General features: G+C 44.3%; 2 protein-coding genes across 3 annotated transcripts in view; one reads left to right on the top strand and one right to left on the bottom strand.

Moving 5' to 3' along the window:
* Positions 1 to 961, top strand: part of LOC122923590 (very-long-chain 3-oxoacyl-CoA reductase-like) — a 68,629-nt gene extending 67,668 nt beyond the window's left edge. Inside the window, exons 10-11 of the mRNA XM_044274448.1 lie at positions 9 to 158; positions 716 to 961. Of these exons, the coding sequence (XP_044130383.1) occupies positions 9 to 158; positions 716 to 829 (264 nt within the window). The 3' untranslated portion in view covers positions 830 to 961. The remainder of the gene's footprint in view (positions 1 to 8; positions 159 to 715) is intronic.
* Positions 962 to 2,505: 1,544 nt separating this feature from the next.
* On the bottom strand, positions 2,506 to 23,846 carry HMGCL (3-hydroxy-3-methylglutaryl-CoA lyase). 2 transcript variants are annotated; one of them, XM_044274444.1, is made up of 9 exons: positions 23,696 to 23,846; positions 18,287 to 18,370; positions 17,657 to 17,764; positions 14,069 to 14,164; positions 11,756 to 11,904; positions 6,641 to 6,704; positions 6,352 to 6,540; positions 3,012 to 3,137; positions 2,506 to 2,890 (listed from the first exon to the last, which is right to left on the bottom strand). In XM_044274444.1, the coding sequence occupies exons 1-9, from the start codon at positions 23,774 to 23,776 to the stop codon at positions 2,789 to 2,791; spliced, it is 999 nt and encodes a 332-aa protein (XP_044130379.1). In that variant the 5' UTR covers positions 23,777 to 23,846; the 3' UTR covers positions 2,506 to 2,788. The 2 variants fall into 2 exon arrangements, with proteins under 2 accessions (XP_044130379.1, XP_044130381.1); XM_044274446.1 differs by having other exon boundaries at positions 18,287 to 18,336; positions 23,696 to 23,803.
* Positions 23,847 to 23,853: the final 7 nt, after the last annotated feature.

Here is a 23,853-nt window from a genome sequence, read left to right as displayed (position 1 = left end):
ATCCACAGTGTGTGATGCCATTATTTGTCTCAACCGACATGACCTTTAAAATGAAACCAAACACCCTTGTGAAATCTGCTGGTGCATTTGCCTGTGAAGCTTTGAACACTGTTGGATATACAGATCGTACTAGTGGATGTCTCACGCACTCTCTACAGGTAAAATCCATTATTCTTCTTTGGCATAAATAAGTTAGGGCTCGTACACATGACCGTATTTTTGGCCTGTGTCTGATCACTATTTTTGCAGTTCAGATGCATTAATTTCTGTGGGACCGCAAAAAATGCAGACATAACATGGATGTCATCTGTGTGCTGTCCTCATCCATGTGTCCGTCCAACAAATTATACAACATGCTCTATTCTTTTCCATTTGGTTAATATAATTCTAGTTATATAATTATCTCTACTGGGCCTGGAAAAAAAAAATTAAAAATCAGCATGCACATGGTGGGTTATCAGTATTTTGCAAAATACATATGGCCATGTGTGGTAGGTATTAGGTGAATTTTAGTAGTTCTCAACAGGGCCACTGGGTTGTTTTATGCTGTACGATAAGGTCACCAATGCATGAAAAGCAATCCCCCAATATGTCTTATAACTATTCCTATACAAACACATACTCCAATAATACAGATAGAGCTAAAGTTCAAATCCTTATCTCCCCATTTATCATATACATTTGATCAATATATCTTTGTATTTTTTTTTTACAGAGTTATGCTATAAGCTGCCTGCCAGACAACCTTCTCAACTTTTTATTGACATTAGAATCGTCAAAGGATTATTTTGAAAATTTGAACAGAAGCTACAAAAATAAAGTTAACTGAGTGGTATTTCTGCTGGCATACAGAAGCAGAACCAATACATTGTATGACTGTCTTTTACAGAAAAGTTTAATCAACATTTTATTGTGAACAATTATGTGTTATTATTCTGTAGAAAGAAAATGTGGTCATACACATGGTGGTCAAGAGTCTGCATTTATTAACATTGCCCTACAAAAGTGAGACTCAGAATAAAGGATTGCGACTGTGGCCCTCCTGCATGCAGTGAGAAGTAAGGGCCCAATAGGAAGGATCAAACCAGGCCCCCCCCCCCCCCACAGGACGGAAGGGTTTCTGCCTAAACCCTTTTCAATGACCCTTGAGCCATTTTTCCACTGCCTCATTTGCTAAAAGTTGTTCCTTTAGGGCTGTTTCACACGAGCGGATGCCGTGCGTGACATCCGCTGCGTGAATGACAGCCAAGACCCGATGCAGACAGCAGAAGCACGGAGCAGTAACATGATTGATAATGCTCCGTGCCTCTCTGTGATCTCTTTACTACGAAATCACAGTTAAATAAAGTTGTCAGTGTGATTTCGTAGTAAAGAGGTCACAGAGAGGCACGGAGCATTATCAATCATGTTACTGATCCGTGCTTCTGCATCGGGTCTTGGCTGTCATTCACGCAGCGGATGTCACGCACGGCATCTGCTCATTTGAAACAGCCCTTAGACGGGTAGAGTCCAGACCAAGTTTCACCTCCAGTAGAAGAGGAGATAATCCCAACTAAGGCCTCTTTCACACTACCGTATGGCTATTTCAGTGTTTTGCGGTCCGTTTTTCAAGTTTTTTTGTTTCTGTTCCGTTTTTCCGTATGGCATATACAGTAATTACATAGAAAAAATTGGGTGACTGCCGGACCCCTGCAGCTGATCAGTGACTGCCAGACCACTTATCGATCGGTGTACGGTGCTGGTATCCTACAGGTTAATATGTGTGGGCACTATGGGAGGGGGGGGGGGGGGAGCGCTAAGCATTACAGGGGGCACTATTGTACAGTGGGCATTATTATAGTAAAGGGTGTACTTGGGGGCATTATTATTGGTTACAATATGAAGGGCATTGCTACTATATGGGGACACTTTTGGGGAGTAAAAATTGCTATTGTGGGCACTATGGGAAAGAATTAGTACTATTAATAGAACTTTGGGGAGGACTATTACTATGGGGAATTATCTGTATGGCATGATTATTTTTGCAGTATAGTGTTTGTGGGCATTGGGGAGCACAGCGTGCACAGTACTGGAGGTAGCAGCAGGATAACAATGTTGGGGCATCAGGAGGGGGAGGATGATGAAAAAGTGAGCAACCTAAGATCTCTGTGTGGTAAACTCTGCCGAGATGAAACATGGCTGATAGATGTGGTGCACATTTGCATCTTTTTAAATGCACAAGTGTCCATTCTCCACCAGCCTCACTACATTCCCAGAAAAAGAACGCCAGTTTTCTGCTGTATCAGAGATATCAGTATAGGCGCACGAAGTGCAGGATGCTGCGTCTCATTGATGACTTAGGGTATCCTCGTTATGAATTAGTAATAGCATCCTGCAGTGCGCCTGGTTATCACAGACCGGTGTATGACGAATGGGTAGAAATAAAAATATGTACGACAACAGTCAAGCAGATCAATGATCAGCAGGAGAACGTGGAAACAAAGTTTGCATTTTCACAGGCAGAACTTACTGGTAGAGGGTTTCTTGTGTGCCTCCATTTAATACTTTTAGTATAATTACTCTCAAACACACATTATCCCATTGGGATCATTAACAGATCTGTAAAACATTATAAACCGCACAAAAAACAAGAACCGCTCCTGTAATCACATGTGTGCGTTCTTGAACAAAGAAAGTTTTTTTCTTTTTTTGGAAATCCATCCGCTGATCCATTAGAAACAGATCTCAAAGAATCCAGAAAGGGCCTGATGTTTGGAGGGGACATTGTGCACCCTCCATGGGTTTAATCTTATAGTTTGCACATTGCTTGTGCCACTTTAGAACTGCTCTTTCGCCCCAGAGCTTTGCAGATGAAGGCCCCAGCTTCTGTAAGCTTCTTTAAATCAATGCCCTAGAAAAGCAAGAATTCAAACAAAGCAGTTACAGACCTCGCCTAAATTACAGCATTAACATTAAATATCATCTTTAGTCTTGGAAACGAGACAATCATAAAAAGAGAGATTTGTACGTACTGTGTGGATGCCTAGGCCTTGTAACATGTAAACGACATCTTCCGTGGCTACATTCCCAGAAGCTCCTTGTGCATAAGGACACCCACCTAAACCTGCAATAGAGGAATCCACCACCTGCACTCCCATCTGTCACAAAGGAAGAGACATAAAGTTATTATTCGCTATGCACAATCAATGTGTATCTGTATACTAGTGATGGACCTGTGAAGTGACTGCATGGCTATAGGCTGGTCACCACTAGAGGTCACTATATTCATATCACTCTACAGTGCAGATGCATTTTTGTCATACAATTACAATATTGAGGTAACTCTAAGGCCCCTTGCACGCGTTTACGTTCCGATTTTTGCATTCCGTATACGGGACCATTCATTTCAATGGATCTGCAAAAAAAAAATGGAAGGTACTCCGTATGCCTTCCAATTCCATATTTCCGTTCAAAGATAGAACACATCCTATTATTGTCCACATAACAAACAAGGACAGTACTGTTCTACCAGGGGCCAGCTGTTCCGTTCCGCAAAAAACGGAATGCACACGGACGTCATCTGTATTTTTAGCGGAGTGCAAAATACTGAAAAAGCCATACGGTCGTGTGCAAGAGGCCTAAGGCCTCATGCACACGACCGTTGTTTTGGTCCGCATCAGAGCTGCAGTATTTGCGGCTCGGATGCGGACCCATTCACTTCAAAAGGGGCCGCAAAAGATGCGGACAGCACTCTGTGTGCTGTCGGCATGCGTTGCTCCGCTCGATGGTCTGCAAAAAAATATAACCTGTCCCATTCTTGTCAGTTTTGCATTTATCATGTAGACAAAGTTAATACCAGGCTCTTACTAATGTATTGTGATTGTCCATATTGCCCCCTATCGTGGCTAGACTCATTTTTCCCATCACATTATACACTTCTGGTTTCTATGGTTATGACCACCCTTCAATACAGGATTGGTGGCCATGCTTGCAGACTATAGGAAAATACAGAAGCAGAGACAAAAGTAGCGCATGCGGGACTTTTGTCTCCACTTCAAAAATTTTCCTCTGAGCGGAAACCTAACGGACCCCATTATATTCTAAGGGGTCCGTAGGCGCTGTTCGGCTCAGTTATGTGCCGAATCCGTCCTTTCCCTTCTCCTGCTCCTATAACGGAACAGGAGATTGGAAAGGCTGAACGCTGATGGGAACTCCGCCTAAGCACCTTAACTAATACTTTTTCATTACGATTCCCTGACGGGGCGAACTGTTTTTAAATCCTTGATCAATTCTACCGATTTTAAAATCACTAAATAAGGTTATAAAGTTTTATTGAGATGACAGATGGAGTAAGGGGTGTTTTCTGTTTATCATGTATTTGGTGATTTGCATGGTTTGTATTGATGGAAACTGCTCATCTGTAGCTGAGGCATTGTGTGTACACACTGTAGGGAGACAGAGGGCTGCATGCCTTCAAAATGGAAGTCATATCCCTACAGGCACATTAGATGTAGATATGCACTGAGTGCAAGAACAATGGGGGTCATTTATTAACTTGAAATATGCCTATATCTGCGACTTTTCCCTGCTCACGCCAGGTCTAAAAAAAGTAGGCGGGGAAGAAGACATGCCCGTCTCATTCACTATTTTCTACGCCTGGTTTAGGTGTAGAAAATGGTCTAAATGTAAGACAGTAAGGAAGCTGGCTTACATTTAGATCGGCGGTGGATGCATCAAAGTTACGTATAACTGTCCCTATATGCCGTAAAACTGCTTCTCCCTGCCTTCTATACTTACGGTCGATGCTGACTGCCTGCGCTCCTAGATCTCTGGCAGGGACACAGAACACACGCTGTCAGGCTCAGCACTGACAACATAGAGATGTCAGGGAGACAGAGCAGAAGTATTTCTATAGTACCGTATTTTTCACCCTATAAGACAGACGCACCTAGGTTTTTGAGGAGGGAAATAAGAAAAAAAATATTTTGAACCACAAGGTGTACTTTTGGTGGGTTTTGAACTAATGGTGGTCTGTGGATGATAGATACTATTATGGGGGGATCTGGGGATGACACACTGTTATGGGGGCATCTGTGGATGACATATATCGTATATAGCATCTTATGTGTCATCCACTAGAAATCCCCCATAACAGTGTCCCTGTGTACGGCAAATAGGGACCTCAATACAGGGGGTGAAGGCAGGCAACTGGAGTTGAAATCTCGGCGGGGCCCAGTGCAGTCACTGTACTCTATTACACCGGGCCCTGCACACACCAGTATTAATATGCAAACTGTAGGCAATCGATATATAAACTGCAAGGTAGCGCAATACTCACTATGAAACTCCCGTACTAGCAGGCACTGCAGGCTGGCCGATCACTCACTTCCTCACGCGCCTGCTTCAATAATAAAGTGGGAGGAGCATGCGCGTGAGGAAGTGAGCGACTGGAAAGCCTGCCTGCTAGTACGGGAGTTTCATAGCGAGTACTATGTGGATTGCGCTACCTTGCAGTTTACGTATGGATTGCCTGCAGTTTACATATGAATACTGATGTGTGCGGGGCCCAGTGTATTAGAGTACAGTGACGGCACCGGGCCCTGCTGCGAGTTGCCGGCCTCTAGCCCCTCCTTGCTGATACATGGCAGCCGGCGAAGTATCAGTGTTAGAGGAGTAAAAATGTCAGCATTTGCCCCGTAAGATGCAGATGGGGTGAAAAATACGGTATATAAGGCCACATATTGCTGTATAGGAGGAAGGTAGTCCGGGCAGTAAGATATCTGCATGTAAGGGCTTGTTCACACAACCGCATGCATTTTGCAGTCCGCAAAAAATACGGATGGCGTCCGTGTGCATTCCATATTTTGCGGAATGAAACAGCTGGCCCCTAATAGAACAGTACCATCCTTGTCCGTAATGCGGACAATAATGGGACGTTTTATTTTTATAAAAAAAAATTAAATGGACACGGAAAGAAAATACGTTTGTGTGCATGAGGCCTAAGAGTGAGCTGGGAGCAGCCTCAGCCTTCAGGATTGTGCTGAAGACGGATTAAGGACACCTTCACAGACATCACCTAATAATGTATATTGCAAAAATAATCACAATTCTCCTACACCAGGGATGCCCAACCTGCGGCCCTCCACCTGTTGCAAAAGTCCCAGCATGCCCGTACAGCCTACAGTTATCAGCCTACAGCAGGACATGATGGGAGTTGTAGTTTTACAGTAGCTGGAGGGCCGCAGGTTGAGCATCCCTGCCCTACACATTTAAAAAGGCAGTTCATTTTTAAGAAAATAAAATATTTTTTCAAAGACAGAGCAAATGTCATTGACATTTATTAAACTGTTCTTGCCACAGTGCACATATTACCTGCAGAGCCACGAGTATGTTTGCCAGAGCCTGCCCATACGTATCATGACAGTGAACGGCTAGCGCCTTGGCAGGAATTACATCCAGAACCGTGGTCAACATTTCACGCATGCTGCCAGGTGTCCCAACTCCAATAGTGTCCCCTAAGGAGATCTCATAGCAACCCATGGAAAACATCTTGTGTGCCACCTGACAAGAAAAAATAAAAAAAAATAAAACACAATACGATGATTTGTTGACTGCAAATGGGATTCTTCTGCCGTGTGTAAGCCTTTATAACACAACATACCTCTGCCACTTTACTAGGAGACACTTTTCCTTCATATGGGCAACCAAGAACACACGACACATACCTGAAATATCAACAGAAGTCGGGTAAATGCAGTCGGTGCAGTTTCATAATAGAAGCAAACATTAAAGGAAGTCTGTCGCCACATTTGGACATTACAGACCGCTTACATAGCGTTCTGGCATAACTTTAGATGAATCAATGGTACCTTGGTTGCGTTCTTCTATGGTTCACCTGTGGCAAAAATTGGCTTTTATTGATATGTAAATGAGGGCTCGCAAGTGCCCAGAGGCGGCGTTAACTTCTTTGGAGCCCAGGCTGCTCATCCTCTCTTGTTAATATCCCCGCCCCAGCCTCTGTCCACCCTTCTCTTCCCTTGCATCCTCCTCCTCTCCCAGCGAAATCCCGCGCCTGCGCTCGGCCTCGCTTGGCCGGGGCATGCTCATTGCGATGCCCACTGTGGGCACAGCATCGCAGTAGCTACAGACTCCCTTTAAAGGGGTTGTGTCGCTTCAGCAAATGGCATTTATTATGTAGAGAAAGTTAATTTAAGCCACTGTATTGTTATTATCAATATTGCTCCCTTCGCTGACTAGATTTTTTTTCCCCATCACATTATACACTGATTGTTTCCATGGTTACGACCAACCTGCAATCCAGCAATGGTGGCCATGCTTGCACACTATAGAAAAAAGGATGTACTATGAGCCATCAAGCCACCAGATATAATATCCTGCCTGCATTCAATGTGCTGTTCATAGTGCGCCCTGCGCTTATGAATGGTAGGAAAACTCTAAGGCATATTGGTACACCATAGACTTTTTCCAGAGTGCGGGTGCCGATAGAGAGGGCTCCGAGTGCCGCTTCTGGCACAGTGCCCCACCATGTGTCGCGCAACATTTTGTCTCAACAATTTTTATAATGATAGGCTATGGTGTCGCACTGCGACATGTGACATGCTGTGACTGCGACACGGCAGTTACAAAAAAATCCATCCAAAATGGATTTTTCTGCAACTGTCGAGTCGCAGTGCATCACCAGACTATCATTATAAAAATTGTTGTGTGACACATGTAGCAGTGTAGTTGTGCGACTTATTGTAGCGCGACACATGTTGTCGTGTAGCCCTAGCCTAAAGCTGACCTACAGCAGTGAAGAAAAATGGCTGGGTTGTTATGGAAACCTGGAGTAAAACTTTGTGTATGTGGAGACTAAGGGCCTGCGAGCTTCTATTGGCTGATAAGGGACATGTGACCGTGTGTATGGCAGTTGGGATCTGAAGAGAAAGACTTGCATGCTTGTATTGTTGTATTGGCTAATGCAGGTCATTTTTTGGGAATATCCCAGGAAGAGAGCTGAGACCCGGTCTAAAACCTTCCCGGACACCTGATGTACCTGTGTGCCAAATGTGGTGAAGATCGGTCAAATTGTTTGGTCGTACATAAAGAACCGACAGACAGAAACTCATTGTGTACCAGCATGTTATCGATTGATCGATGAGTTTTTGTGTTACAGAGCAATATGTTTGCAGCAAAAACAGTTGGAGCATATAAACTCCATGCAGCTGCTGTGTAGGGACGTATGACCCACACAAGATTTATTTCCAAGTAGCAAGGGATGTGTATACCAAGTTTCGTTGAAAATCGATGGTTGCGTCTTTGAGTGATCGCGGAACATACAGTATATACATACACAGATATACAGTGGATATAAAAAGTCTACACACCCCTGTTAAAATGTCAGGTTTCTGTGATGTAAAAAAATGAGACAAAGATAAATAATGTCAGAACTTTTTCCACCTTTAATGTGACCTATAAACTGTACCACTCAATTGAAAAACAAACAGAAATCTATTAGGTGGGGGGAAGAAAAAATATAAAAATAAAAAATTATGGTTGCATAAGTGTGCACACCCTTAAATTAATACTTTGTTGAAGCACCTTTTGATTTTATTACAGCACTCCGTCTTTTTGGGTATGAGTCTATCACCATGGCACATTTTGAAATGGCAAGATTTGCCCACTCTTTTTTGCAAAAACACTCCAAATCTGTCAGATTGCGAGGGCATCTCCTGTGCACAGGCCTCTTCAAATCACCCCACAGATTATTAATTGGATTCAGGTCTGGGCTCTGGCTGGGCCATTCCAAAACTTTAATCTTCTTCTGGGGAAGCCATTCCTTTGTTGATTTGGATGTATGCTTTGGGCCGTTGTCATGCTGAAAGATGTTGTCATGTTCAGCTTTCTAGCAGAAGCCTGAAGGTCTTGTGCCAATATTGACTGGTATTTGGAACTGTTCATAATTCCCTCTAGCTTAAAGGGGTTCTGCACTTTCATTTAACTGATGATCTATCCTCTGGATAGATCATCAGCTTCTGACCGGCGAGGGTCCAACACCCGGGACCCCCGCCGATCAGCTGTTTGAGAAGGCAGCGCCGCCGGCCCACTGACGTCACGACTAGTATCAACTAGCGTGGGCGGGGCTAAGCTCTGTTCACTTGAATGGAGCTTAGCCGCGCCCACGCTAGTTGATACTAGTCGTGACGTCAATGGGCTGGCGGTAAACAGTGAGAAGGCCGCAGTGCTGCCTTCTCAAACAGCTGATCGGCAGGAGTCCCGGGTGTCGGACCCTCGCCGGTCAGAAGCTGATGATCTATCCAGAGGATAGATCATCAGTTAAATGAAAGCGCAGAACCCCTTTAACTAAGGCCCCAGTTCCAGCTGAAGAAAAACAGCCCCAAAGCATGATGCTGCCACCACCATGCTTCACTGTGGGTATGGTGTTCTTTTGGTGATGTGCAGTGTTTTTGCGCCAAACATATCTTTTCGAATTAGGGCCGATGTTTTTCTTCGTAAGAAAAGGCTTTGGTCTTGCCACTCTACCCCATAGCCCAGACATATGAAGAATACGGAAGATTGTTGTCACATGTACCACACAGCCAGTACTTGCCAGATATTCCTGCAGCTCCTTTAATGTTGCTGTAGGCCTCTTGGTAGCCTCCAGGACCAGTTTTCTTCTCGTCTTTTCATCAATTATGGAGGGACATCCAGTTCTTGGTATTGTCACTGTTGTGCCATATTTTCTCCACTTGATGATTACTATCTTCACTGTGTTCCAGGGTATATCTAATGCCTTGGAAATTATTTTGTACCCTTCTCCTGACTGATACCTTTTAACAATGAGATCCCTCTGATGCTTTGGAAGCTCTCTGTGGACCATGGCTTTTGCTGTGGGATGCGACTAGAGCAGCTGAACTTTATTTGGGGTTAATCAGAGGCACTTTAAATGATGGCAGGTGTATGCTGACTCCTATTTAACATGATTTTGAATGTGATTGCTTAATTCTGAACACAGCTACATCCCCAGTTATAAGAGGGTGTGCACACTTATGCAACTACATTTAGGCTGGGTTCACACCTGAGCGTTTTACAGCGCGTTCCTACGCGCTGTAAAACGCACAACAGACAAGAACCAATGATTCCCTATGGGAATGGTTCTCATCTGGGCGTTTTACAGCGCGTACGATCGCGCTGTAAAACGCCCGACGCTCAAACAAGTGCTTGAGCTTTTTTTGGGGCGTTTGTCGCGCGTTCCCGCACATAGATATTCGGGAACGCGCGACAATGTGTGCACCCCTGTCTCTGTATGCGCGATTGTAAACGCCCGTACAATCGCGCATACAGAGCGCTCGTTTCCGAACGCTCAGGTCTGAACCCAGCGTTAGGTTTTTTGTTTTCTTCCCTTCACCTAAAAGATTTCAGTTTGTTTTTCAATTGAGTTGTACAGTTTATAGGTCACAATAAAGGTGGAAAAAGTTCTGAAATTATTTATCTTTGTCTCATTTTTTTTACAGCACAGAAACCTGACATTTTATATATATCGATTATTTCCCTTTGTAAGTACTGTATAAGTGCCGATAATGTTGAACAATCATAGGGATCCCAAATTCCCCACAATTGCCCTCCGGGTACAAACATCAGAATGCAACTGGTTCCATAGTGGACGTTGCTGTGTCTGGTAGACACTGGAAACAGATACTGTACTGAAATTTCACATCATGCAGTTAAAAGTGGTACATTTTAAATCATAGTTAGGCCCCTTTCACACGGGCAAGAATTCTGCACGGGTGCAATGCGTGAGGTGAACGCATTGCACCCGCACTGAATCCGGACCCATTCACTTCATTGGGGCTGTGTAGATGAGGGGTGATTTTTACGCATCGCTTGTGCTTTGCGTGAAAATCGCAGCATGTTCTATATTCTGCGGTTTTCACGCAACGCAGGCCCCATAGAAATGATTGGGGATGCGTGAAAATCGCAAGCATCCGCAAGCAAGTGCGGATGCAATGCGATTTTCACGCATGGTTGCTAGGAGATGATGTTAGTAAATTGATTAAAGTCAATTTACTGTATTATTTTCCCTTATAACATGGTTATAAGGGAAAATAATAGCATTCTTAATACAGAATGCTTACTAAAATGTAGCACGAGGGGTTAAAAAAATTAACTCACCTCATCCACTTGATCGCGCAGCCGGAATCTTTCTTTCAGGACCTGCCAAAGGACCTTTGAGGACTTAATCGCGCTCACCACGTGGTGAGCGTGGTGACGTCAGCGCAGGTCCTGCTGAATGAAGATAGAAGATCCTTCTACCTTCATTCAGCAGGACCTGCGCTGAAGTCCCCACGCTCACCACGTGGTTAGCGCGATTAAGTCAAAGGTCCTTTGGCAGGTCCTGAAAGAAGAAGAAAGATGATGATGTCGGCTGCGCAAACAAGTGGATGAGGTAAGCATTCTGTATTCAGAATGATATTATTTTCCCTTATAACCATGTTATAAGGGAAAATAATAAAATCTACAGAACACCTAACCCAAACCCGAACTTCAGTGAAGAAGTCCGGGTTCGGGTTTGGGTACCACAATCAGTTTTTTCTCACGCATTGCACTCGTGAGGAAAAAAAAACTAGCAACGCAATCGCAGTCAAAACTGATTGAAATTGCGTACACACTCGCACGATTTTCACTGAACGCAGACGCAACGCATCCGGACACGCTCGTCTGCAAGGGGCCTTATGCAGATTGACATCCTCCTAAAATAACGGGTTCAGCGCCTTACCCTCGTACAGGTATATTTGCTTCTTTAGCTGCCTCTGTCACTGCCTGGAATCTCTGCAAACTTTCTTCTATGGTGCAGTTAATATTCTTCTTACTGAAAAGCTCAGAAGCTGCACCAAATATGGCTACTTCTTTGGCACCACATTCAACCTGAATGAGAAGGAAGATGATGAACTAATAACGTTGGGTCACTGCGTTTAGATCCCCACTGGCCTTTCCGTGGTATTAAACATCTGAATACCTGAAAACGATATTCAACAGTGTATTTCGATGGATCCGTTCACTTTAAAGAGGCAAACGGATTGATGGATGCTGCTTTCCATTTTAGAATATGTTATTCTGTCCATGAAAAATGACAGAAACGAAGCAGGTCAAATGGAATTCTTTAGAATTGAAATGAATGAATGTCAAGGATTACGTAGCCAGCCTAATGCTATTTCTCAATCTGCAAATGTGAGGCTCTTATTCAGGCAAGAAAATGAGGATTATTGTTTTGTCTGCTACCTTCAAACTAATTCTGAATATATCGTAATTTTTCGCCCCATAAGGCGCATTTCGCATCCCCCCCCCCCAAAAAAAAGAAAGAAGTGGTGGTGGTGGTGGGAGGGGGGGGGGGGAGTCCCTGCGTCTTATGGGGTGAATACTAATTAGTACTGAAGGACCAGGAAGCGGTAAAGGCTTTGTACCCACCGCTTCCTAGTCCTCGGCTGTCCTATGGCTGCGCACAGCTTTAGGCGCTCTGTGACCTCACGCTGTGCACGCCGGTTCACAGCACAGCCAGCAGCAGGATGAAGAGGATCGCGCTGTAGGTGAGAAGCGGCAGTGTCCGGAGCAGGAGAGGTGTTTTTTTTTTTTTTAAGTTCTCTGTGGCATATGGGCTGATAAAAAGGCATGGGGGCTCATATGAGGGCTGATGAGAGGCTAGGGTGCTCATATGAGGGCTGATTAGAGGCATGGGGTTCTTATCTGAGGTCTGATTGGGGGTCATTCCCATTGGGGTCTGAGCTGAGGTCTGATTGGGGGTCTGAGCTGAGGTCTTAATATTGGGGGTCTTGATAGGGGCTGTGAGCTGAGGTCTGATTAACATTGGGGTCTGACTGCTGGTCTGACCTTAGGTCTAATGAAAAATATTTATTTTTACTTACGTCTTATAGGGCGTAAAATATGGTAATTTATGCAGTTTGTTTCCCCATGTATAAAAAGACCATAAAAAGGGACATGGAGTGGCTGGCTGGAATTTATAATAGTACATACAAGCTGAACTTTAAAGGGGTTGTGTCACTTCAGCAAATAGTATTTATTATGTAGAGAATGTTAAAGGAGTTGTCTAACGTCAGCATACACCATTTATCAGGTAAGGAAAGTTAATACAAGGCACTTACTGATGTATTGTGATTGTCCATATTGTCTCCTTTGCTGGCTGGATTCATTTTTCCCTCACATCATACACGTCTAGTTTCCATGGTTACAACCACCCTGTAATCTAGCAGCAGTGGCCGTGCTTGCATACTATACGAAAAAGTACCAGCCTAGGTAAGCTCCCACGGTCCCGGCCACCAGAGAGGCCTGCGCTTTTTCCTATAGTGTGCAAGCACGGCCACCTCTGCTGGACTGCAGGGTGGTCGTAACCATGGAAGCGTACAGTGTATAACGTGATTGAGAAAATGAATTAAGCCAGCAAAGGAGACAATGTGGACAATCACAATACATTAGTAAGTGCCTTGTATTAACTTTCTTTACATGATAAATGTCATTTGTCAAAGTGAGACAACTTCTTCAGATGTATCGTTAAAGGGTTATTCCAGGGATATAGGGTAAACCTTATATGCTTAGATGTTTGCCCCTTCCCCTCCATTAACGGCTCTGAAAATTGCCATTTTCTCAAAAAAGATTATGCTGAGATGTACGTCTATATTTCTACCGTGACTGATGCGGACCATGATGGAATCTGTCACCATGATCTTGCACGATTATCTGCAGTAATACACGAGTAGTATGATGGATAAGGAGGCCAGATCACTATTTATTATTTTTTTTCCTCTTGCCCTCCATTACCCTGCTACCAGTGTTTTTTTCTGCACTGAAATACATTTTCGGGACTTCTGTGCATGCGCACAGGACTCTCCTTTATGTTTGCTCAGCAGTCAGGACTGTGTATTTCAGTGCAGCTTTGAGGGCTGACAGCAGGGGAACGGGCGGCAACAGGACAATACATAGTAGCAATATAGAGTCCTGATCTGCAGTGCTACTCACGTAATACCGCAGCATCTCTCTCCATGGTAGTCTAATAAGTCTGTTCAATACAGTAACTTACCGCCTTCTGGAATCCGGTGAGATTTGGGGTCAACACTGGGTAGCTGACATTAGGGAACCTCTTTATTCCATGCATGATATTGATATGATCCGCCATCTAAGTGAGGGAAAGAAGGTTACTGATTATATAGTTCAGTACTGTCTCCACAATTTCAATGCACCTCCAGAAATAAGGACTCATTCAGACGACAGTATCCATTTTTTTACGGTCTGCAAAATACAAATACCGGCCATGTGCGGCGGCCAGCCCTTTGATAGAAATGCCTATTCTTGTCCACAATTGCAGACAAGAATACAACATGTTCTATCTTTTTTGTAGGGCCACGGAGCGGAATGTGAACAGGAGCTGTCCGCCTCTTTTGCAGGCCCCACTGAAACGAACGGGTCCACATCTGTTCTGCAAAACTGCAGAACGGATTCGGACTCAAATATACAGTAGTGTGCATGGGAACTAAGATTTACCCCTCATTGTAGTAGATTATCAGACTCCTCATCCTGTCTAGCTGTACACTCCTGCAAATGACTGAAAAGCTCCAGCAGCACAGCCCTGTGCTCTATATTCTGGGCATCTGTAACTAACAGGAAAGCTCCTACGGATGGCTAGGAAACAGACAACATCTAACCCCCCCCCCCCCCCCCTCCTCCTTCCAATCAATCTGCTACTACTGCTTGCGGCCCATTTAAGGACCCTTTCACATGGGCGAGTTTTCCCGCGCGGGTGCAATGCGTGAGGTGAACGCATTGCACCCGCACTGAATCCGGACCCATTCGTTCCTATGGGGCTGTGCACATGAGCGGTTATTTTCACGCATCACTTGTGCGTTGCGTCAAAAACGCAGCATGTTCTATATTGTGCGTTTTTCACGCAACGCAGGCCCCATAGAAGTGAATGAGGCTGTGTGAAAATCGCAAGCATCCGCAAGCAAGTGCGGATGCAGTGAGATTTTCACGCACGGTTGCTAGGAGACGATCGGGATGGGGACCCGATCATTATTATTTTCCCTTATAACATGGTTATAAGGAAAAATAATAGCATTCTGAATAAAGAATGCATAGTACAATAGGGCTGGAGGGGTTAAAAATAAAATAAAAAATGTAACTCACCTTAATCCACTTGCTCTCGTAGCCCGGCTTCTCTTCTGTCTTCATCTTTGCTGTGCACAGGAAAAGGACCTGTGGTGATGTCACTGCGCTCATCACATGGTTCATCACCATGGTGAAAGATCATGTGATGGACCATGTGATGAGTGCAGTCATCAAAAGGCCCTATTCCTCAAAGAAGAAGACATGCGGGCTGCGCAAACAAGTGGATTAAGGCGAGTTATAGGATTTTTTTTTAACCCCTCCAGCCCTATTGTACTATGCATTCTGTATTCAGAATGCTATTATTTTCCCTTATTACCATGGTATAAGGGAAAATAATACAATCTACACAACCCCTAACCAAAACCCAAACTTCTGTGTAGAAGTTCGGGTCTGAGTACCACATTCAGTTTTTTATCACGCACGTGCAAAACGGAACGCAATCGCAGTCAAAACTGACTGCAATTGGGTACCTACACAACGCATGCGGACCCTATCCGGAAACGCACGTCTGCAAGGGGCCTAAAGCATAGAAAAACTGGGGGTCATTTATCAAACTGGTGTAAAGTAGAACTGCCTTAGTTGCCCATAGCAACTAATCAGATTCCTCCTTTCATTTTCCAAAGAAGCTGTCCAAAATGAAAAGGAGGAATCTGATTGGTTGCTATGGGCAACTAAGCCAGTTCTACTTTCCACCAGTTTGATAAATGACCCCCACTGGGTCCACTATTACAGAGCATTCTCCATATGACCTAATAAGGGAGAAGGACTAGGATTGTCCTTATGAGAGAATCTATTTAAAGAGGAACTCCACTGCAAAAAAAAATTTGCAATTCAGCACATAAATACTGTTTATTTTATACCCCCCCCCCCCTTCCTGTGTCCTACCTTTTACCAGGACAAGAATAGGCATTTCTATCATAGGGCTGGCTGGACTCTTAGATTTCTTCACATGACCGATTTATACCTTTATTAAGCACTAGCTCTGAACAGGTTTTTAGCATGTTTCCATTCACTGACAGCAAAGTTCGTGAATATAATGGAAACACGACGCACAAAGTGATATTGCAATCAAAGCCTATGAAACATGGTGGTTCCAGGAACAGTACTGTTACCAATCAAAAATAATATTATTTATGTGCTTTAAATCATAAGACTTTTCAAAGTTTGTTAGGTAAAATGTAACAATGCCAACAGGAGATGAGGACCCACTGGGTCAGTAATGATTTGGCTTAAAGGGATTGTCAGGACATAATTAACCCTTTCTACCCGAGTTTTTTTTTTCTTTTTTCGTTTCCTTGCCTTCCCAGAGCCATTTTTCCGCCCACACAGCCGTATGAGGGCTTGATTTTTGCGGGACAAGTTGTGCTTTCCAATGCCATCATTTAATATTGCATACCATGTAGTGGAAAGCTGAATTTTTTTTTTCCCAAATGGGGTGGAATTGTGAAAAAAAAAAAAGCAATTCTGCCACAGTTTTACAGGTTTTTTTTTACGACGTTCAATATGCAATAAAACTGACCAGTTACTTTCATTCTCCAGGTCAGTACAAATCCGGCGATACCTTATATGTGTAGTTTCTCTTGTGTTTTAATACGGATAAAATAATAAAAACATTGAAAAAAAAATCAGTTTTATTTTTTTCGTTGCCATATTTTGATCCCTATAACTTATGTGTACAGAGATGTCTGAGGGTTCCTGTTTTGCGGGGCGAATTGATAACATTCTGGGGTGTTGTACACTTTTTGATCACTTTTTTATTTAATTTTTGTGGGAAATGAAAGGAAAGGGTGGTGATTTGAATTTTTATAGGGACCTAAAACAAGCAAACATTAGAGTCTACAGGCAGAGGCTCCATAGGAAGCACTATGCAGCAGCCTCCTGTCATTCTCTATGCATACAAGCTCTGGCTCCTTTGATCTTTGTTGAAGGCAGATGGTTTTCGCGCGATTGGATGTCGTGGTGAGGATTCACCAGGGCATCTGAATTGTTAAATGTCCGTGACACATGAGCCCCGGATGTCTGCTTTTTGAAACAGCAGGCACACCACGGCTATGGTGCCCACTCCACGGGCGCTATCTTTAAAGACTCAGCCAGCCGATGCTAGTTGGGAAGGGGTTAAAAATCTGGGACAAGCCCTGGAATAGCTTATGATAAAAAGATATCATACTCCCCCCTCTCTCTGGCACCATTCTCTACAGCGCTGATCCTTCTGTCACTGCTTGTTTACAAACCGCAGAGATGTGCCGCTATACGGTATGTGACCACTGCAGCCAATCACTGTCTTCAGCAGTCTTGTAGCAGTATGACATATGGAGACAAAATGGTGACATAGATTGAAGGTACCCTAATGTTGCCTCAAACAGCTGATTTCCTTATGTGACATACCGTAATGACTTTTCCTGCAACATGGCTGCTAAAACCATGGACTAGATGCTGGAGAGACAGCTCCAGAATGGATCGTCCCTCTAAGATGTGTCTTCATTACCTTTTCTACTGTACATACCTGCGGAACCCATTTTGGAGACACAAAGCTCGTCGCTTCTATTGCTTGTAGTCCAGATTCGGATAACATATTGATCAGCTGGATTTTAACTTCAGTTGGAACAATAGCCTAGAAAATATAAAGAAGTGTGCGCTGACATTTAAAGGGGTTATCCGAGACTTAAAAATGCCCCCCATATGCCTGGACCTCTCATACTGAATCTACTTACCTGACTCCCCACGCCGCTCCTGGTCGCAGCACTGCCACTGCTGCTTCTACTCGTGCATGAGAAAAAACATCCGGTGTCAGGGGAGAGCAGCCAATGGCAAGCGGTGACGAGCCTCCCTAGCATTGCAGGTGATGATAGGGAGGCTTGTCCCCATCACCACCTGCCATTGGTTGCTTCCCCCCGCCCCTTCCAACACCAGATGTTTTCATCCGCGCATGGGGAGAAGCAGCAGTGGCAGTGCTGGGACCAGGAGCGGTGCGGTGCGTCAGGTAAGTAAATTCAGTCTAAGAGGCCCAGCCATATGGGGGGCATTTTTTTTTCTCGGATAACCCCTTTAAGGAGTACTGAGAAATCTTCACAATAATGCCCAGCCACGAGTGTGAGCACAGGTCAAGTAAAAAGTTACTGAAGATGGCACCTACCTTTTCATTCTGAAGTCCATCCCTAGGTCCCACTTCCACTATCTTTACCTCTTTAGGGAGAGAATAGTTTGGTAAAGCGCTAATCTGTCAAATATATGAGTTTCATTAGTAAATAATGCTGATAATATACTGTTACAGAATTACTTTGATACAAATATGAACCGCCACATCTCCTTACCGAATACATGAGAGGAACCCGATTGTTGCAGTATGTACAGTGCATTATGTCATATGAGGATTTTCTTTATGGAGAAGACTTTGGTTTGGCTGATGTCCCAAGTCACATTGCAAGGCCCATTGAAGGGTCAGGCATGAACTTAAAGGGTAGCTACCGCCAATAGGTGGCACTAAAGAGGCCTGGGTAATTTACATGTTCCCTAAGAAAATGCATGGTGGATACACATTTCAGAGATCACTGGTGTCTATCATCAGCATATGGATCACTTTGCTTCCCGGCTGCCACACTTCCTGTCCTCAGAAATACCAACCCTTATCTTGGGAGACTTCAACATCCCCATAAACAGCCCCATCTCCCCATCTGCTTCCCAGAATTCTCTCCCTAACCTCCTCTCTCTGCCTTTTTTTACTCTCTAACTCTCAGACACACAAAGACGGTAACACACTTGACTTGGTTTTCTACCGGCTCTGCTCAATCTCCAACTTTTATAACTCTCCTCTCCCACTTTCTGACCACAATATCCTCTCCTTCACTCTCTCAAATCTGCACCCATCCCAGCACTCCCCTACCTATTACATGCACAAAAACCTACAGGCCATCGACCCTCATACACTTACAGACACTCTACATGCATCATTGTCCCCAATCGCTTTCCTTTCCTGCCCCGATAAGGCTGTAAATCACTACAATGACACCCTAAGAAGCACCTTGGACAAAGTAGCGCCCCCTACCCTCAGAACCTTCAAATACAGACCAAAGCAACCCTGGCTTACACCACAAACTCGCTTCCTCCAGCGTTGCTCCAGGAGTGCTGAACGCCTATGAAGGAAAACGCGCACACCCAAGACCTATAACTCTGCCCTCAACCTTGCTAAACAGACCCACTTCACCACTCTAATCTCCTCACTGTCCAACAACCCAAAAAAACTTTTTGACACTTTCCAATCCCTCTTCAGTCCTAAAGTTCAGGCACCCACCACAGACCTCTCTGCTGAAGACTTAGCCACCTACTTCACAGAGAAAATAGAACATATCTGTCATGAAATCAGCTCCCAGCCACTAAGTGCTATTCATCCACCTCCCCACCCGCATCTCCTCTGGCTCCCTGTCCACATTTGACCCAGTAAAGGAAGAAGTCTCCAGGTTCCCCTCTCCTTCTCGTCCAACCACTTGCGCCTCTGATCCCAATCCCTCACACCTACTCCAGTTTCTCTCTCCGGCTGTCACCACTCACCTAACAAAAATCTTCAACCTCTCCCTCTCTTCTGGCATTTTCCCCTCCTCTTTTAAACACTATAATTACTCCATTAATAAAAAAAAAACATCTCTCGACCCTAACTACAGGCCTGTCTTCAATCTTCCCTTCATCTCTAAACACCTGGAGCATCTGGTCGCCTTACCAGCTATCTCTCTGATCACTCTCTCCTCGATCTACTACAATCTGGTTTCCGCCCCCTGCATTCGACAGAAACTGCCCTCACCAAAGTGACAAATGACCTCCTGACAGCAAAATGCAACGGTAACTACTCTCTGCTCATTCTCCTTGACCTCTCTGCAGCTTTTGACACTGTAGACCACTATCTCCTGCTCCCCATGCTCCAATCCATCGGCCTAAAGAACAACGCCCTATCCTGGTGTTCTTAACTCTCTGGTCGCGCTTTCAGTGTATCATTCACTGGCTCCACTTCCTCACCTCTCCCCCTAGCTGTTGGAGTTCCTCAGGGTTCAGTCCTAGGCCCTCTCCTCTTCTCCCTGTACACAGCCCCAATTGGACAGACCATCAGCAGATTTGGTTTCCAGTACCATCGCTTTGCTGATGGCACACAACTATACACTTCATCCCCTGACATCACACCTGCTGTATTACAGAACACCAGTGACTGTCTCTCTGCAGTCTCTGACATTATGTCCTCTCTCTATCTGAAACGAAATCTTTCAAAAACGTAACTTCTTCTGTTCTCTCCATCTACTAACCTACCTAAACCTAATGTCTGCCTCTCGGTGTGCAACACCGTTATCACTCCTAGGCAGCACGTCCGCTGTCTCGGGGTGACTTTTGACACTGATCTTTCTTTCACCCCCTATATTCAATCTCACTCCCGCTCATGTCGCCTGCACCTCAACAACATCTCTAGTATCCGCCCCTTTCTCACTATGGAGACAACAAAAACTCTCATTGTTGCCCTGATCCACTCCCGCCTTGATTACTGCAACTCACTATTAACTGGCCTCCCTCTCATCAGACTCTCCCCTCTCCAATCTATTCTTAATGCAGCAGCCAGGGTCACCTATCTGTCCAACCGCTACTCTGATGCCTCCACCCTGTGTCAGTCATTGCACTGGCTACCCATACACTATAGAATCCAATTCAAACTGCTCATCCTCACCCACAAAGCCCTCCACAGTGCTGCACCACCATACATCTCTTCCCTCATCTGTCTTCCACCCTACCCTTGCTCTCCGTTCAGCCAGTGACTTACGACTGACTTCCACAAAAATCCGAACCTCTCTCTCCTGGCTACAAGAGTTCTCCCGAGCTGCACTAGTTCTCTGAAATGCCCTACCCCAAGAAAACAGGCTTAATCACAACATGCACAGTTTTAGGCTGCTTTCACACTAGCGTTCGCTGGTCCGCTCGTGAGCTCCGTTTGAAGGAGCTCACGAGCGGACCCGAACGCAGCCGTCCAGCCCTGATGCAGTCTGAATGGAGGCGGATCCGCTCAGACTGCATCAGTCTGGCGGCGTTCAGCCTCCGCTCCGCTCGCCTCCGCACGGACAGGCGGACAGCTGAACGCTGCTTGCAGCGTTCGGGTGTCCGCCTGGCCGTGCGGATCCGTCCAGACTTTCAATGTAAGTCAATGAGGACGGATCCGTTTGAAGATGCCACAATGTGGCTCAATCTTCAAGCGGATCCGTCCCCCATTGACTTTACATTGAAAGTCTGGACGGATCCGTACTAGGCTATTTTCACACTTAGCTGTTCTATGCTAAAAATAATGCAGACGGATCCGTTCTGAACGGAGCCTCCGTCTGCATTATTATGAGCGGATCCGTTCAGAACGGATCCGCCCGAACGCTAGTGTGAAAGTAGCCTAAAGCGTTTGCTAAAAACACATCTTTTCAAGGTGGCCTATCACCTCCCTTGATCTAACCTCCCATAACCCATTTATCATTCCCTGAAGCTAAGCCTCCACTGCACCCAGAAGCACTTCGTATATTGGCTGCTGACCGGCTCATGTGGCTTTATATCTGCTCCCCTATTCTCCCAAGATGGCTGGACTATCGTACATAACAAGCACTTCTACCTTTTGTGGCACCCCCTATCCCCTCATAGATTGTAAGCTCTTGCGAGCAGGGCCCTCATTCCTCTTGTTGTAATAATCAACTTGTCTGTTGCTATGTTATTTATGACTGTTTGTACATGAACCCCTGAATTGTAAGGCGCTGAGGAATATGTTGGCGCTATATAAATAAAGATTATTTTTATTATTATATGTGTACATAAAATTTTTTAGTTTAGTTACTGCTTTCTAAAGCCCCATTAACCTGTTACTGCTCTGTGACTACCATTACACTGCTGGTACTTCACACTGTGCTGTAATTGTAAGTCCCAGTCATGGCGCATGCTTAGGAGTCGGGCCGGTGCCTTTGCTTGTGGGTGCTGGCTGTATTATATAGCAAGCAACTGGGTCTCACTGCTGGGATTGGAAATAACTCCGATCCCACAGGCAATAGTAACCGCAGCATTTGAGGGATTGGTCTGTCTTCTGATCATCACCCTACAAATGCAATTGCGAGGTGCTAAGTGTTTGGCATTACAGCCAGGGGCCTTCTAAAGGACCCCAGGCTTGTCATCTCCTGGCCACTTTTATATGCGTCTTTTGCAGAAGGTAATAGACTGCCTGTCAGAATGACTATGCACTGTAATACAGGAGTCCCCTAGATGGAACAGAAAAGGTAAAAAAAAAAAAAGTTCAATACAGTTTTTAAGTTTATAAAAAAAATTAACAAAACTGCTATGTTTGTAAAAAAAAAAAAAAATACAAGCTTCAAAATCATAACCAAAAAGTTTTAAAAAAGTAAAAATTTATAAAAATGTTTTAAAATATAAAAAAAGTTTAAATCACCCCCTTTCCGTATAATAAAAAAAATACATAAATAACAAAAAATATAAACATCATAGGTATCACCGCAACCAAAAACGCCCGTACTATTAAAATATAAAAATATTTTTTTTCAATACGGCGAATGGCATGACAGAAAAAATGGTCAATGGCCAATTTGTCATATTTTTTAGTTTAGTTACTGCTTTCTAAAGCCCCATTAACCTGTTACTGCTCTGTGACTACCATTACACTGCTGGTACTTCACACTGTGCTGTAATTGTAAGTCCCAGTCATGGCGCATGCTTAGGAGTCGGGCCGGTGCCTTTGCTTGTGGGTGCTGGCTGTATTATATAGCAGGCAACTGGGTCTCACTGCTGGGATTGGAAATAACTCCGATCCCACAGGTCAATGGCCAATTTGTCATATTTTTTTATTACTTCTCTTAACCCAAAAAAAGTAATAAAACACGATCAAAAAGTCACACACTCCAAAATGGTATCAATAAAAAAAAAAAAGATTGTCCTGCAAAAAATGAGCCCCCACACAGCTCAGTAGACATAACTATAAAAAAAGTTATGGAGTCAGAATATGTTGATGTAAAAAAAAATTTTTTTTTTTTTCTCAAAGTTAAAATTTATTTTTATACTATTTAGACATAAAAAACCTATACATATGGGGTATCGTTGTAATCGTACTGACCCAGAGAATGAAGGGCAAACGGAACGCTGTGGGAAAAAAACCCCATAAAACAATGGCAGAATTGTGTTTGTTTGTTTTTCAATTCCACCCCATTTGGAATTTTCTTCCAGCTTCCCACTACATTGTATGCCATATAGTGGCACTAGAAAGTACAACTTGTGAACGGAAAAATAAAAAAGTTATGGGCCAAAGAAGATCGGGAAGAAAAATGAAAACGCAAAAAAACCTCCGGTATCCTAAGGGTTAAGTAACAGCCTAGACCGCATCCAGATTTATTGGCTGTGTTACTATAGGAAAAAATAATACATGTAAAATAAAAAACTGATTGGTGGGAACGCAGCCCGTCACCCAGTGGTGGTCTGTACTCTGGCTGCCGTGTTCAGCCCGTCATTACCCCGAGGACATCTGCAGAGCTCAGTGTCTGACCTGTCGCAGCAGCAGCACCCCCGGGGCCCGGCCTGCCCCGAGTCCCCACGGCACCGCTCTCCGGCCAGTCACCGCTAACATATTGTTTGCCAGCCTGTCAGGGTCGTGTCTGGAATAGACTTGATCTTGAACGGCATGACGTAAAAGTCACATGACAC

The sequence above is a fragment of the Bufo gargarizans genome, unplaced genomic scaffold (assembly GCF_014858855.1).
Source record: "Bufo gargarizans isolate SCDJY-AF-19 unplaced genomic scaffold, ASM1485885v1 original_scaffold_1767_pilon, whole genome shotgun sequence".
In the NCBI taxonomy this organism is placed as follows: Eukaryota; Metazoa; Chordata; class Amphibia; order Anura; family Bufonidae; genus Bufo; species Bufo gargarizans.
The sequence above is the reverse complement of the archived record's forward strand: the minus strand, read 5'-3'. Positions and strand labels throughout refer to the sequence as shown.